Source organism: Chrysemys picta, chromosome 23, assembly GCF_011386835.1.
Source record: "Chrysemys picta bellii isolate R12L10 chromosome 23, ASM1138683v2, whole genome shotgun sequence".
Classification (NCBI taxonomy): Eukaryota; Metazoa; Chordata; order Testudines; family Emydidae; genus Chrysemys; species Chrysemys picta.
Genome location: NC_088813.1, coordinates 13,570,810 through 13,585,500, shown reverse-complemented (window position 1 = coordinate 13,585,500; position 14,691 = coordinate 13,570,810). Strand labels below are relative to the sequence as shown.

Here is a 14,691-nt window from a genome sequence, read left to right as displayed (position 1 = left end):
GAGATGATTTGGGGAGGGCTTCCCCATGGCACAGCTCACCCCGCAATCCAACTATTTGGCCCCTACACAATCCATGCTCCCCTTCTCCAAAATCAACCCCTCCCGCACCCAATCACTCATTCCCCACCCCAGCCTCCTCCCACATCCAGCCTCTTTCCCTCCCCTAAATCAAACCCCTCCAAAGGTGTCTCATCTCCAAATCAGGCCCTCCAACAAAAGCCAAGTTAGTCTCCCCCTGGCCCTCCTCACCAACCTGCTAGGAGCTGGGTCAGATTCAGGGTTGGAGGAGGCAGCTGCTGCTGCTGCCACACAGCCAAACCCGGCCTTACGGCTGGAGGTGGAGGGGAGGGGGGGTGGGGGGGGGGTGCGCTGGGAAGCAAGGAGCTGATGTACTCTGCTTGCCCCTAGGTTGCGGAGCCTCGTGCCAGGCAAGCCAGAGCACATCGGCTGGACAGGAATAGAGAAAGCCGGAGCCTGAGGCTAAGAGTCAGAGTAGGCAGGTCTCCCTTGCACCCCACAGCTGGTGCTGGAGGAGAGAGAGACACTCCAGGGAGGGGAATACACCTAGTCAGAGCATGGACCCGCTTCATTCAAGACCCTCTCCAGTGAGCTAGGACCACAGCACCCTCTGCTGGACTAAGGGGTAATGCAGTGACCCCGTTCTGCAGACTCAGCCCGAACGGCTTGTTTTGCTGTGAACCCTCTCCAAGTGATGGGGGCCCATGCAATCCCATAGCAAGACGGGAGAATTCCTGCTCTCCGGGCGCAGTCCGGGGCAGCACAGCGAGCCGAGCCGCAGCAAAGGAACGACGCCCACAGAAACATTCTAAGATGTCCTTTTATTAAAATGTGCGTCACTGTTTTGTGTGGCGGCGTCCTTTGCGGTGCTCCAGCTGTCAGGGTGTTTCGGGTGACCAGCTCGGCGGTCTCAGCGCTCGAGCCCAACTCGGGGGAACCGTTAGGTGGTCCGTGGCCTCCCGTTCCCGCCCATGGCAATGTAAACGTCAATAGGAACGTTGGGCAGGGTCAGGCAGTGGCACCCGGGGCATCTTCTCAGCTGCCTGCACAACGAGAGAGAGGGGTTAGTCCAGTTGCCCAGGAGGGTTGTGCAAAGCCACAGATTGAGCCCCTCAGCGTCACAGGTGCATGGTCCAATAGTGGCTTATTCACTACCATGAGGGGTGCAGATCCCCAGAGCCCTCGGCCAGCTGCCCAGGGATCAGAACCCATCTGGCTAGTTGAACATACCCCACAAAGGGTCCTTCAGAGCTCTTGTCCTCCTCCGACTTTATGCAGGGAGGGAAGATTTAGGGGGATACATTTCCCCCCCACACCATATCCAGCTTCTCTGTCAGCTGCTAGCAGCCTGGAGCTGGAATTGATGGCCACTCTGGAATTTTCTGCCTTAGGAATCTTCTGGCAAAAAAAGGACAACCCTCCCACCCCGTCCCAAATGCTCCCCTTAACAAGGGCCCTCAATGCAGAAGTCAGCCCTAGATGGGATGCAGGTCCTGCACAGAGACCATGTGCCTGAAGAGATAATGACCAAGGGGTCGCAGCCAAGCCCTGATGGTTGGCAATAAGTGGGAGGAGGCCGGCGCTTGGCAGTAATGAGAGAGTCTCTTCCAGGCAGCGATCTCAGCATGGTGAGGGCCCTCAGTCCAGAAATGCCCAACCTGGGCCATGTCCTCAATGTTCTAAGCTAGTAAGAGGCAAAGTGCACAGCAGAGCCACAGATGTGTTAAGGGTACAGGTGGAACAGCCTGTTTCCATAGAGATGGGGTGCTAATTACAGCATTGGTCGTTATCCGGTGATTAAAGACCTGACCACTAGAGAAGAGGGTTCCATTCACAACCAGTCTGTTAGGTTTATAGACCGAGCCGGGCAAAAAATTGCACATTTTTTTGGTGCTAAATGCCGCTTCCATGACATTGAATTATTTTGTGACTCCCTGTGGATTTCACCCCGTTGCCTGGGTGGGCAGAAATCTAAACAATTTCAGATAAACCCAGCCGTTTTGTTTTGACATTTTCTAAATGAAAAGGTTTAAACTTTTCAGTTTGAAACCACTTTTCACTTCAAAATGTCCTGTAACTTTATTTAAAAAACAATCACAACTGGTAAAACAGGGCCAATATCAAAACAAAACTTCTTGTTTGACCCAAAACAGTTTGTTTTGTACTTTGTGGAATTACCAGCAAACCAGAAAATCGGTTCTGCACCCAGCTCTTTCTAAACGGACCTTCTGGCCCACGGACCCCCCCCCCCTCACTAGATTTGTCCCCCGCTCTGCTCCTCGCTCTAGCAGAGCATCTTGAGCCTGCTCCTCCTTGCATCTCTCCACTTGCTGCAGCCTAGAGAGGCCAGTGTATTGTAGCCCTGATTTCCCCAGAGGCGCCAGTTACGGCAGGGGGTGGGTTTGATTTTGCCCTTGTCTGATCAGCTATGACAAGGGGAGAGGCAGGGCGAGACATTGCATCAGAATGAAGTGCAGCAGCAAGCAAGCAAAACTTGAGGTACAAGGCTTGCGCCCATAGGGAGCGCTAGAGGGTACAGCCCTGTTACAGCCCAGGGAGATCTGGCTTGGAGTTAATTACTTGGCCTCAATAGAAGTGTCTGACCCACAGCCTTCGCTCTCTGATGGAGGGGAGGCAGCAAACCAGTTTCCTCATTTTGACTTTCCTTGGGGCCCTGCCTCAGTCCCATTGTACAGGATTCAGCCCACAGTTGCCTAAAGTCGTCCCTGGGGCCAAATCAGATGCCAACAAACTCTTCCAACCAACAGGGTCCGAGTCCGGCTGCATGTTCCAAGCCAGGCCGTGCGACAGCCCCAGCTTCTGGTGCCGCCCGGAATGGTTTAGCCAGCTGACAGCCATCCTAACCCCACAGGGAGCAGGTGTTGGGGGAGGCAGGTTTCCTTCCCTTTCCCTTGGGCACAGGGCGTGGAACTCGCTGTGACACTGATCTGGGGCGGGATGACTAGGGCAGCGGCTTTCATTGTCCCCCAAAGCCTGATTTGTAGAGATCACAGGCGAGGGTGGGCCTGGAGAAAAAGGGGTGCAGTTCCACTGGCTTTGCGAGGCCTCGGCCCTCTGGGCTCATCCCTGGCCCTTTACAGAAGCCCAGCGTGTTCTGAGTGGAATGGGCTGGTGAGCCGGCCCTGGCAGGGACGCAGCGTGGCAAGAAGCGGCGGGGAGACCTGGAGGAGGTGCAGAGATTAGCGAAAGGGGGAGAGAAGGGACCATGGCTCCTATTCACTCTGCCCTGTAAAACAGGCACAAAGGGGGAACTTGGGAAAATTAGAAGGGCAACACTCCTACTTCTAAGCCTTGAAAGCGTCACTTTCCTGGGGGAATTTGCTGCTGTAAGACATGGAAGCAGGGGGGCCAGACCATCCCAAAGGGGGGGGCCGTTCATAGCAACATCTAAGCACGCCAGCTGCCATTACAGCATCAAGAGGAAGGTTTAGGAAGTGCATCCATTCTCATGCTTCAGGGCCGAACGTGATTGCTAACTGGGGTCAGGAAGTAAGCACCCCACTCCCCTCTGTATGGCTCTGGAGGCTGTATGCCTTCCTCTCAAGCACTGGGCACCAGCTGACTCACAGCAATGACAGCTGCTGCAGCTGCCCTTACCTTGCTGCAGTGTGCTCAGTGGCAACTGGCTCTTGGGTCTCTGGAGCAGCTGCCAGGCTGGGAGAATCTCCTGCCTCTATGGGGAATCTCCGAGCTTGTGGGGTCTCCTGGGAGCTCATGTCCTAGCCCCAGACCTGTCTGAGTAAAAGAAGGACCAAGGTCAGAACCTGTGTGACCGGGCAGGGTGAGCTCACGATTTCAGGCCCACCCCTGCCCCAAGCTGCCACACCCTTCTCTGGCCTAGGCTCACTTCTTGAAAGCTCAAGAGGGTTCCCAGGAATAAACCTGGCAGCCTGCAGTGCCTAGTGCAAAGGGCAAGATGTGATGGGGGCCAGTGGGAGGCACGGAGGCTGTTACATTGTGACACGGAAGGGCTGCTCTGACATCACAATACAACCCGTGAGTGGCAGGGTACGACCTTCTCCCTTCTGCCGGGCACGAGACTCAGGCTCAGGCCTTCTTGCTTACGATTTATTATTTGGACTGCAGTGGCAGCTAGGAGCCCCAGTCCTGGACCCTGTGCGAGGCGCTGTACAAATACAGAACAAAAAGCTAGGCCCTGCCTCACCGAGCTTGCAATCTAAGTATAAACACGAGACATGACCGATAGGGGAGCACAAGGAAACCATGAGACAACTGGTCAACATGAGGGGCGGCAGCACAAAAGACTGACCTAGTTCACATCTAGGGCTAGTCTTGGGTCAAAGCCCCACCGTGCTGTGAAGGTGAACAGAGGAACTGCCTCTGCTGGCCCCAGGTTTCCCCAAAAGCTCTGGGTCTCATGACGAGGAGGACCCTTCCTTGACCGTGCCCAGATCAGAGATGTATCTGGGGTTGATCTTTGCTCCCTCCTGGAAGCTGATCCCCGTGGGGATACAATGTGGGGTTTAGAGCGGGATCTGGGGTAGCCCCTCACCCTGGACTCTTACCCTGTCCTGGAAACTGAAACTAAACAAATAAAGCCATCCTGCCAATTTGTTTGACCAACCAGGTCCATCTGATCAAACTCAGACTGTGAGCTCTTTGAGACAGGGACTGTCACTTGTTCCATGTCTGTGCAATGCCCAGGACAAAGGATCCCTAGAGAAAGGAAGCAGTGTTGCCTATGGGCTGGAGCACTGGACTGTGTCTCAGAAGGCCTGAGTTAAATTCTTGGCTCTGCCACTGGGTGACCTTGGACAAGTCACTTGCCTCTTTCTGCCTCAGTTTCCCCCATCTGTAAAATGAGGTTAATTGTACTGACCTTTGTAAAGTGCTTTGAGATCTATGGGTGAAAGCTGCTAGATGAGAGCTAGGTAGTTTTGTTAAGCACTATGTAATACAAACAACAGACATCCCAGCCCTTGTATTCATTTGAGGGCTGGTCTGGATCCTCCCTCCCCCACCCTCAAATTCACTTGGATCCAGCCTTGAAAACTTGGTCAGATCTGCACAGTTAGTGATCATACTGCAGCAGGCTGGGGAATATTTGGGGTCTGTTCGTTATGCCAAAGCCTGTGTAGCGCTCGGCTATAGAAGCCCCTTACCCACGATCCCCACCAATAGGTCTCTGGAGATTTATCCCATCGCTGTGCCTGGAGTGACTCAGTGCAGGGTTGTGGGCAGGTTAAGTAACTGCCCATTTGGGGTGCTTGCCCCCTGATTGGTGCAAATCCAACCCCTTTGACCCATGCAACACAAGGTTACATCATAATAGGGGCTGAAAGTTTTAAAATGTCCCGCCCCAGCTGCCCCCGTCATCACGGGACTTTGTCTAGGCAGGAAAATGATCTAGCGTCCAGGGCTGCAACTCTTGCAGGCCCTGGTTAGGGAGAGAAGCAGAGCACAGAGATGTCATCTCCCAGCATCTACAGGATGACCTGAGAGAATGACCAGTCCAAAATTCAGAGAGGAGATGGAGGAGTTTTTATTCTCCAATGGCTACCAGCTGGGCAAGACCATTGGGGAGGGGACGTACTCAAAAGTGAAAGAGGCCTTCTCAAAAAAGCACCAGCAGAAAGTGGCAGTTAAAATTATTGATAAGATGGGGGGCCCGGAAGGTAAGAGGCAGCTCTGGGAGACGATTCTGGGTTAGATGGTTGAGGAATATTTATAGACTCTAAGGCCACAAGGGACCACTCTGATCATCCAGTCATGGGGGGATAATCTGCTGAACATGAGCTCCCAGTGTGATGCTGTGGCCGAAAGAGCTGATGTGATCCTGGGATGCATAAACAGGGGACTCTCGAGTAAAAGTAGGGAAGTTATTTTACCTTTGTATTTGGCACTAGTGTAACCGTGGCTGGAATGCTGTGTCCAGGTCTGATGCCCACAATTCCAGAAGGATGTTGATAAATTGGAGAGGGTTCAGAGAACAGCCATGAGAATGATTAAATCATTAGAAAACCTGCCTAGTGATAGACTAAGAGCACAATCCAGTTAGTTTAACAAAAAGAAGGTTAAGAGGTGACTTGATCACAGTCTATAAGTACCTATATGGGGAGCAAATATTTAATAATAATGGGCTCCTTCAGTCTATCCGAGAAAGGTCTAACATGATCCAACGGCTGGAAGTTGAAGCTAGACAAATTTAGACTGGAAATAAGGCATACATTTTTAACAGAGAGAGTAATGAACCGTTGGCACAATTTACCCAGGGTCACGGTGGATTCTCCATCACTGACAATTTTTAAATCAAGATTGGATGTTTTCTGAAAGCTCTGCTCTAGGAATTATTTTGGGGAAGTTCTCTGGCCTGTACCATACAGGAAGTCAGACTAGATGATCACAATGGTCCCTTCTGGCCTTAGAATCTATGACCTTCTCTGTAACAGGCTAGAGAACTTCCCCAAAATAATTCCGGTTTGAACTAGTCGTCTTGTAGTTTGCCAGGCATCAAGGTATTGGCGCACTTAACTGTGCATACTACCAAATATCTCCACTGCTTTACTTAGGGCCTACTTTTTCCCTTATGCAGAAAAACCCTCTGGAGGGGAAAACTTACCTGAGAAGTACTATGAGAATCTTCTCACATCGTCTTCTACATTATCTCATCAGGGGAGGATCGGTGACTTGCCACAAACTTTTCATTCCTAACAAAACACATTTCAGGTTTCCCTACTGGATGCATTAAACTAAAATAAAAGGTTGAGTAGGAGGTGGGTTCCTAGGGGAGGCTGGTCTCTCCAGAACTACTCCAAGGCAGGGGACTTTCCCTCTTGCCTCATTCACTTGGAGGGTCAGCTGCCAGCGTTTCACAGACTACCCACTCTTCATCTTCCCCACCAACTGGTGGGTGGTGCAGTAGCTTACTGGATGCAAAGGGGGCCGGATTCACTGATTTCCTTGTAGAACACGTGTACAAGAATTCAACCCAGACCCTCCTCTAGCCAGCTCACCAGGCTTGTAGGTTGGGGTAACCGCAGTGCCTTTCAGATCACCTCCTATAGCACATAATGGTATTTACTTGGCCAGATCTGTGTCCTAGACTAAAGCCACAATCAGATAAAAGATTCTAACAACTACACCTCCTCGCAAAGCAGAGTAAAACCATGAAAACAGGGTTTTCCCTGTGGAAAGCAGAAAGCTGCTAAAGGGGCATAAGTTCTACAGGTTTGTTGTTGTCGTCGTTCGTTAATCAATTGAAAGATCTGCTCTACTTCAGCTACAAAAGATGAGGCTGGATGCAGGAATCGGATGTGAAATCAATATGCAGGAGGTTGGTCGAGAGGATCAGAATTATGGCTTCTAGCCCTAAGATCTGTGAAGCCAACTGAAAGTAAATATGTTACAGTGCTGACCCTGTGATCACTTTACAACCAGCCACGTTCCCAGGGTTATGAATGGGAAAGCGCCTCCTTTTAGCCCCAGTTTGTGACAAACAGGGCCCCTGCCCCCCTTTACAAGGCAGCCTCCACTGAATGGCCAAAAGCCCCAGGCACTGCAGAGATACTGCATCCACGAAAGACGATACACACTCTTCTTGGTAGCCAGCAGCTCCCTTGAGATTTCCCATGCCTTGAATGAATCTGTCTTCTCTCTCTTCAGAATTTATCCAGAGATTCCTGCCTCGAGAGCTCCAGATCGTCAGGCGCTTGGATCACAAGAACATCATCCGAGTGTACGAGATGCTGGAATCCGCCGATGGGAAGATCTACTTGGTGATGGAGCTGGCAGAAGACGGGGATGTTTTTGACTGCGTTCTGCACGGAGGTCCTTTGCCCGAGAGCCGCGCCAAGGTGCTCTTCCGCCAGCTGGTAGATGCGATCCGCTACTGCCACAGTTGTGGCGTGGCGCACCGGGACCTAAAGTGTGAGAACGCCTTGCTGCAAGGCTTTAACTTGAAGCTGACTGACTTTGGATTTGCAAAGTTGCTCCCAAAGAATCGTAAGGAGCTGAGTCAAACGTTCTGCGGCAGCACTGCCTACGCTGCACCTGAGGTGCTCCAGGGCGTGCCCCACGACAGCCGGAAAGGGGACATCTGGAGCATGGGCGTTATTCTGTACGTTATGCTGTGCGCTAGCCTCCCCTTTGACGACACCGACATCCCCAAGATGCTGTGCCACCAGCAGAAAGGGGTCTCGATTCCTGGGCACCTGGAGATCTCAGACGAATGCCAGGATCTCCTGAAAAGCCTCTTGGAACCAGACATGATCCTGAGACCTTCCATTGAAGAAGTTGGTTGGCACCCATGGCTGGCAAATTCCTGATAAAGACCATGTCACGCTCTCCCCAAATAAAGGGGACAGATTGCTTCCAAAATGCTTACAAATATTTTAATGTTATGCTTGGTTTCCAGTCTATCCTTACACCCCCCTCTCCTCCTCCCAGTGCCTTATGCAGAGGATGGCGGGTCTGCAGGGAAGGACTTGGGGGTTGTTCCATTTCACACCTTCATCAGGGATTTTACTCATTCGAACAAACTGCATGGTCTGAAGAAACCTAACAGTGTTTGTGCTGTTTCCTTTGTAGCTGGGCACCTCGCTGAAGTGGGGAAACCTGGGATAGTGTCTGGCCACCTTCCCAAGACATCTCTAGTGATGGCACCTCCAGAGAACACCCCAACTGAGAGGAGAGAGTAAGCAGAGAAGTTGGCTCCTCCATGTTGAGGGTAGGGGAAACATGGAAAATTACAATAGGGTTATAGGAGTAACAAGGGGAAATCAGTGGGGAAAAACATCTGCTCAACATCTTAGTCGTCTATATACAAATGAAAGGAGTAAGGGGAATCAACAGGAGGAACTGGAAGCTAAATTATCTTAACTGCCATCACAGAGACTTGGTGGGAAAAGTGTCATGATTGGAATAACAGTATAGGGCTGGCAGGATAAAAGCAGTATTGCATTATATATCAATATATACACACTTGTTCTGAGGTCCAGAAGGAGGTGAGAGGCAGACCAGTTGTGAGTCTCAGGATAAAGATAGAAGGGGTAAACAACAGGAATGTCACGGTAGGGGTCTACTACAGACCACCAAATCAGGAGGAGGGGGTGGATAAGTCATTTATAGAACAAATCACAGAAATATCCAAAACATAAGACCTGGTAGTAACAGGAAACTAACTACCCAGACATCTGTTGGAAAAGTAACATGGCAAAACACAAAATTCCCAGTAAGTTCTTGGATGTGTTGGGCAGACCACACACTTTCAGAAAGTGGCGGAAGTAACCAATGGGAGAGGCAATACTTGATTCTGACCGACAGGGAAGACTTGGTAGCAAATTTGAAGGTGGAAGGCAGTGTGGGTGAAAGGGACTATGAAACAATAGATTTAATGGTTTTGTGGAAAGGAAGGAGTGAGATCAGCAAAATAAGGACAGCGGACTTCAGAAAAGCAGACTTTAACAAACTCGGAGAACTAGTAGGTAAGGTCCCATGGGAAGAAAATCTAAGGGAAAAAGGAGTTCAGGGGAGCTGGCAGTTTCTCAAGGAGACAATATTAAAGGCACAACTGCAACCTATCTCGATGCGAAGGAAAGATAGGAAGAATACTAAGAGGCCAATATGGCTCCCAAAGGAGCTCTTTAATGACTTGAAAATCAAAAAGGAATCCTACCGAAATTGGAAACATGGACAAATTGCTAAGGAGGAGTCCAAAACAATAGCACAAGCATGTAGGGACAAATTCAGAACAGCAAAGGCACAAAATGAGTTACATCAAGCAAGGGACATAACAGGCAATGAGAAAAGAGGTTCTTTAAATACATTGGGAGCAAGAGAAGGACAAAGGAAAGTGTAGGTCATCTACTTACAATTAAAAACAACCTTGACAAATTGGAAAATTGCTCTGAATGGACTGTCCAGCCTGCCCCCAAACTAGAGTCATGCCCAAAGCAGGGGCTGCCACTGGGCAGCAAACCACACCCAGACTCATTTCAGAAGGATGGCCACACGTGGCCTGTAGGTGGTGGAAATAAAGACAACCCAATGCAGGCAGTTGATTCGGTAGAATTCCTTTAATTTCTGTTAACTGCAAGTCTGTAAAAGGTTCAGGAGAAAGTTGTCGTTACAAAACTAACAGCTGTTAGAATCTCTCTTTTGCCCCAGCTATAAAATGCTCCCAGGAGATGCAGTATAATTTAAAATAGAGAATATTGCACAAATAACCAAGAGGTTAATTAACTAACGAAAAAGAGTTACAAAGAGAAAGGCAAGCTCCGCGCTTGCTCCCAGCTCCAACCTTGGGACATGAGCTTCCAGCTGGGAACCATACCTTTAAATGAGACTGGAGTATATACAAGGGGGTCCTCGCTGGGCGCAGCATGAAGCGCGAACGACATGTTCTCAGATACTTCCAGATAGACACCAGTCTCCTGGCAAAGGGCCCAGCTACACAAGGGTCCAACCGCACTGGGGGACCTAGTTACGACAGGGATGTCTCCTGACTTGGCTCCATCTCAGTAGAGAGGGGACCTAGTTGCATTTTTCCTGCGTCCCCAAGATGCACTGTAGCCTAGGACAGAGCTAGGCTGTAGCATGGCTGAGACCCTTTGAATCAATTCTACAATGACAAGCTGGAGCCATGTTGTAGGCTGGTCCCTGGACCTGGTGGGCTTTGTGGCATAGACAGCTCAGACAGGGATCTGGATGACACAGCCACCTTCAATGCACCCACATCAGCTGCTGCCGCCACTGGAGAATCTCCCCATGGGAAAATTGACACTCCAAGGCCCCAGAAGTCTAGTGCTGTCTAAAAATATAGGGAAACCCACAGCCCCAGTGAACTGGCCCTTAAAGAAGCAGAATGACCTAAAGAAACCATGGATAAAACCAATACTTTGAAGGCCAGAGACAGTGGGGTAGACGCTGTCCCCTTAAGATAACTGTGTACTGGTGACATCCACTGGGGAGCAGCATTGTGTGACAGATCAGAAGGACAAAGAGAGAAGGGAACTCCCCTCCCGCCCTGGACAGAGACGACAGACCGAAAGGGGGTCTACAGCAGTCAACAGGGGTGGGAGAAAGAGAGTCGGAGTCTTGCAGGGGGCTCAGCTGAATAGGAGCAGAGACGATCTAGCAATATTTGGAGTGCATGGGGGACAGGCAGGTCCTGCCAAGGAGGTGAAAGGGAGGGGTGGATTCCAGGAGAGGGATTCAAGCAGCAAAGTCAATGGCTACAGTGACCAGCCCCTGCCACCAGGTACCATCTGTTGTGCAAGATGCTTTTGCCTCCCGCTTTACATAGAACAGCGAAGAGTGGTGGGACCTGCTGGCAAAGGCTGATGTTTAAGTGGTGGCCACCGTACCTACGTTTGGTCTTTTAAGTGACCAAGCTGGGTGGCTGGTGCACACAGACAGGGGCAGTTCTGCCCTGGATCGGACACAGGTCCACTGCCTGCCCAGAAAAGCCCATTCAGGAGAAAACTACAAGCATCAGGACGTTGCCTGAGGAATTAAGGATGACAATTAAAAGTGCTCATCACCCAGCAGAGCGGAGAGAGGCAGTGCAGATAGCAGAGTGGGGGATGGTGAAGCGACTCCCTTTGGAGGCGGGCTGCTGCTCCCGCAGCTGGGAGTTTGGGTTTCCAACTGAAAAGCTGCATCCCAAGGAAACAGAAGGAAGTGCCGGAATTTCTGTAGCAGCTTCTAAGACAACAGGCCTGGTTATGGTTCAGGAAGAGGCAGGGAGTCATTTAGTTCCCTCTAGAGAAGCCTGGCTCTAGATCAAAGCCTCCAGCCAACTGCCTTTCCTCACAGTGGCAAGTGTAGCAATACAAAGGGGCTTCCAGTGCTGCATCTCCAGCCTCTGGTCAGTCCCACTTTGGGGGCCTCTCTCAGAGTTAGTCTGGCCTGGAGTTTGGAGTAATGAGTGAACAGGAACAATTCGCACTGAGGAGCCTTCTAAACTGCTGTATTGTAGGTTATATTCACACACAAGTAGACAGTCAGCAAACTGACATCCTGCCAATGCAGACCAATCCCGTCAGGTGTTCTAGTGTCCGGCTCGATCCCAGGGCCCCACTGGCCCCACCTGACCTGCCACCCCCCCAGGCCTCAATCTGGGCAGTCCGTTTCAACTTCGCTGGTCTCTAGGACCTAGTGAGAAGATGCACCCCCCCTCCCTAGCACCCCTATGCGTATGAGTGTAACACCCGCTACCACCTCTTCCAGCATCTGAATGGGTCATGAGTTTGAGCTACCCCTTAGGATTTAGCAGGGATGGAACTCCTCCAGCCTGGAACTGAAAACCTCAGCACAGTTACACATGAAAGGAATAGTCGATCTGTGATTTAATTCACATTGGATGGTGGGAATGAGCCTGTGACACACACAGAGGAAGCAATCGCCTTATTCCCAGTCCTCCCACTCTTCATCTTCCAGCTGTAAACAGGAGAGAGACATCTATTAGTCGGTTTAGACAATACACCAGCCATCTGCCTTTAAGGTGCCACCAGACTGCTTGTTGTTTTTATAGATACAGACAGACTAACACGGCTACCCCCTGATAAGTGTCACTTGCATCGCCCATGGGTGTGAAAAAGTCACCCCCCGGAGCGACACAAGTTACAGCGAACTAAGCGCTGTCTACACTGGCGCTAAGTCGGCAGGAGACGCTCTCCTGCCGACATAGCTTCCACCTCGTGCTGAGGTGGAGTAATTATGCTGATGGAAGAGCACTCTCCTGTCAGCACAGGGCGTCTTCCCCAGACACGCTGCAGCTGCGCCGATGTACTGCAGTAACAGATTAGCCCGTAGGGTCCAGACAAGGCAACCACGTCCGTGCAAAGCCTGGCAGACAGAACACACCTTGATTGCTCTAGTTTCACTGTTCTGGGAAACAAGTGATCCTTTCTCAGTAACCGTCCTTGTAGGGTTTAAAGGGTTAATCCCCTCCCTCTCTCTAGCTAGTCCCGGCATGACTTTTGTGGGCAAGAGCCCAGATCCACATCTGGCTCCCGCAAGGCTGTTCTATTGTGCTCAGGGTCCCCACTGCTGGAGCGCGAAGATGTCCGGTTATTCAGCTGCGACTGGCTGCCCAGCCCAGCTTCTCTTTGGGAGGAGAGGCCAGAAGAGCAGCAAACCCCGTGGCTCTCTAAAGCACATTGTGCTGCACTGCCTTGCTGTCTGCCTTGTTCTGAATCCCAGGGATTTCCCCTTAGTTCCTACATGCTGGGATCACTCTCCTCTCAGCTCTGTGACAGAAGGAGTTGGCAGCTGACTCCAGGCGGGAAGCTCCCAACCGTGGTAGTGCTCATGCACAGGTGCAGTGAGAAGCCTCTGAAAACAACAATGCAGGGTGGATTCTGTTCTGGGAGGGATCTTCCACCAAGGTAGCCCCGCCCCGCCCAGCGTGCTGTCTCTCTTACCTCTCCGGACACCTCCACCTTCGAGAGCGCCAGCTGCACTTCTTCTTCCGTCATGTCCAAATCAAAGTCTTTCTCCCAGTCCTCACTGATATCGGTGCTGGAGCCTGAAATCACATGACACGGAGGTTAAGCCCTCTAGAAGGCAGAGAGCAAATGGGAACTCTGAAGGCTTTGGTGGGACCTGATAATGCATTGCGTTTCTCAAATATTTTACATTAGGGTCCCTGGCTCTTTAGAGTGAAGCAGATTTCATCAGCCCAAGATCATCCTACTTGGCTCCTGCCAGCTCACTGCCCCAGCTTTGGGGGCCCAAGGTTTGGGGTTAGCAAAAAGGCCCCTCCCCTTCTCTGGCCCCGCTATTCCCCAGCAAGATGTTAGTAAGGGCAAAGCAGGGTCCCTGAAGCCGCTGACCCCAGACTCCACTAAACAGACAAGGTCTCCTGGCTCAGGTGTTCTGAGAGCTGAAGACTTGGCTCATGCCAAAGGGTATCTGCAGGCCCAAAGTAACACAGAATTCAACTCAACCTAGCCACAAGATATCAGCAAGATTGAGGAATGCTAAGGCCATCTACCTCCAGGCTTGACTAACCACTAACCATCAGGGACCAGAGGTAAAAGAACATGACCAAGTCTTTGCAAACGCCCATGATGATACCGACAGTGCCCAGGGTCTCCAGGTGGAGCCTCTTCAAAGCACATGCACGCTGAGGACAAGCTCCTTGAGCGTTTGTGTACGTGGATTTCTGACCCATCAGTGAGACACCAACAAGGAGGTTACAAGGCAGACAAGAAGCCAGATGAGCAGGAGAGGGAAATCTGCCATGCCCTCCTGAGCTCACTACTGGCAGATGGAGGAGGGTAGGGAGTAGGTCTGGGCCGAACCGGACCCGGACTTCCGCTGTGTTCGGAGTCACTTCTGTTTGCTGGGGGATGAGAGCAAAGGGGAGCTCTGCCCAGCCCCACTCCCAAACAAGAGCCAAGCTTTAGTCACAGAGCAAATGCAGCAGGTAAAAAGGGACAAGAGATACACAGGCATTTGGCGTTACCATGACCCGGCTAACACCCCCTCTCCCCCGTGTGCTCTGGGCTGAGAAGGCTGCTCCCAGCTGATCAGAGGTCAGGTTATTGATGGGGGCTCTCAGGAAGGAAGAATTTCACACCATCACCAAGTACCTGCCACCATCCTGGCATTCTGTAGCCCCAGGGGTGGCCAGGAGGGGAAGAGGGTGTCCTACTGTGTCCTGTTGGGAAACTCAAATTTCTTCTT

At 51.2% G+C, this 14,691-nt stretch overlaps 3 protein-coding genes across 17 annotated transcripts in view; 1 reads left to right on the top strand and 2 right to left on the bottom strand.

Moving 5' to 3' along the window:
* Positions 1-824: 824 nt before the first annotated feature.
* Positions 825-5,510, bottom strand: FAM229A (family with sequence similarity 229 member A). Of its 2 annotated transcripts, XM_042844749.2 has the most exons (3): positions 4,310-5,510; positions 3,637-3,774; positions 825-1,061 (listed from the first exon to the last, which is right to left on the bottom strand). In XM_042844749.2, the coding sequence occupies exons 2-3, from the start codon at positions 3,753-3,755 to the stop codon at positions 959-961; spliced, it is 222 nt and encodes a 73-aa protein (XP_042700683.2). In that variant the 5' UTR covers positions 3,756-3,774; positions 4,310-5,510; the 3' UTR covers positions 825-958. The 2 variants fall into 2 exon arrangements, with proteins under 2 accessions (XP_042700683.2, XP_005302274.2); XM_005302217.4 differs by having other exon boundaries at positions 3,637-5,510.
* Positions 5,510-10,800, top strand: TSSK3 (testis specific serine kinase 3). The gene is made up of 2 exons (XM_005302178.5): positions 5,510-5,675; positions 7,663-10,800. The coding sequence occupies exons 1-2, from the start codon at positions 5,531-5,533 to the stop codon at positions 8,322-8,324; spliced, it is 807 nt and encodes a 268-aa protein (XP_005302235.2). The 5' UTR covers positions 5,510-5,530; the 3' UTR covers positions 8,325-10,800.
* BSDC1 (BSD domain containing 1) overlaps positions 10,055-14,691 on the bottom strand; it is a 15,027-nt gene continuing 10,390 nt past the window's right edge. For all 14 annotated transcript variants that reach the window (XM_065577296.1, XM_065577299.1, XM_065577297.1 and 11 more), the window contains 2 exons: positions 13,425-13,528; positions 10,055-12,438 (listed from right to left, as the gene is read on the bottom strand). In XM_065577296.1, coding sequence (XP_065433368.1) covers positions 12,406-12,438; positions 13,425-13,528 — 137 coding nt within the window. In that variant the 3' untranslated portion in view covers positions 10,055-12,405. The remainder of the gene's footprint in view (positions 12,439-13,424; positions 13,529-14,691) is intronic.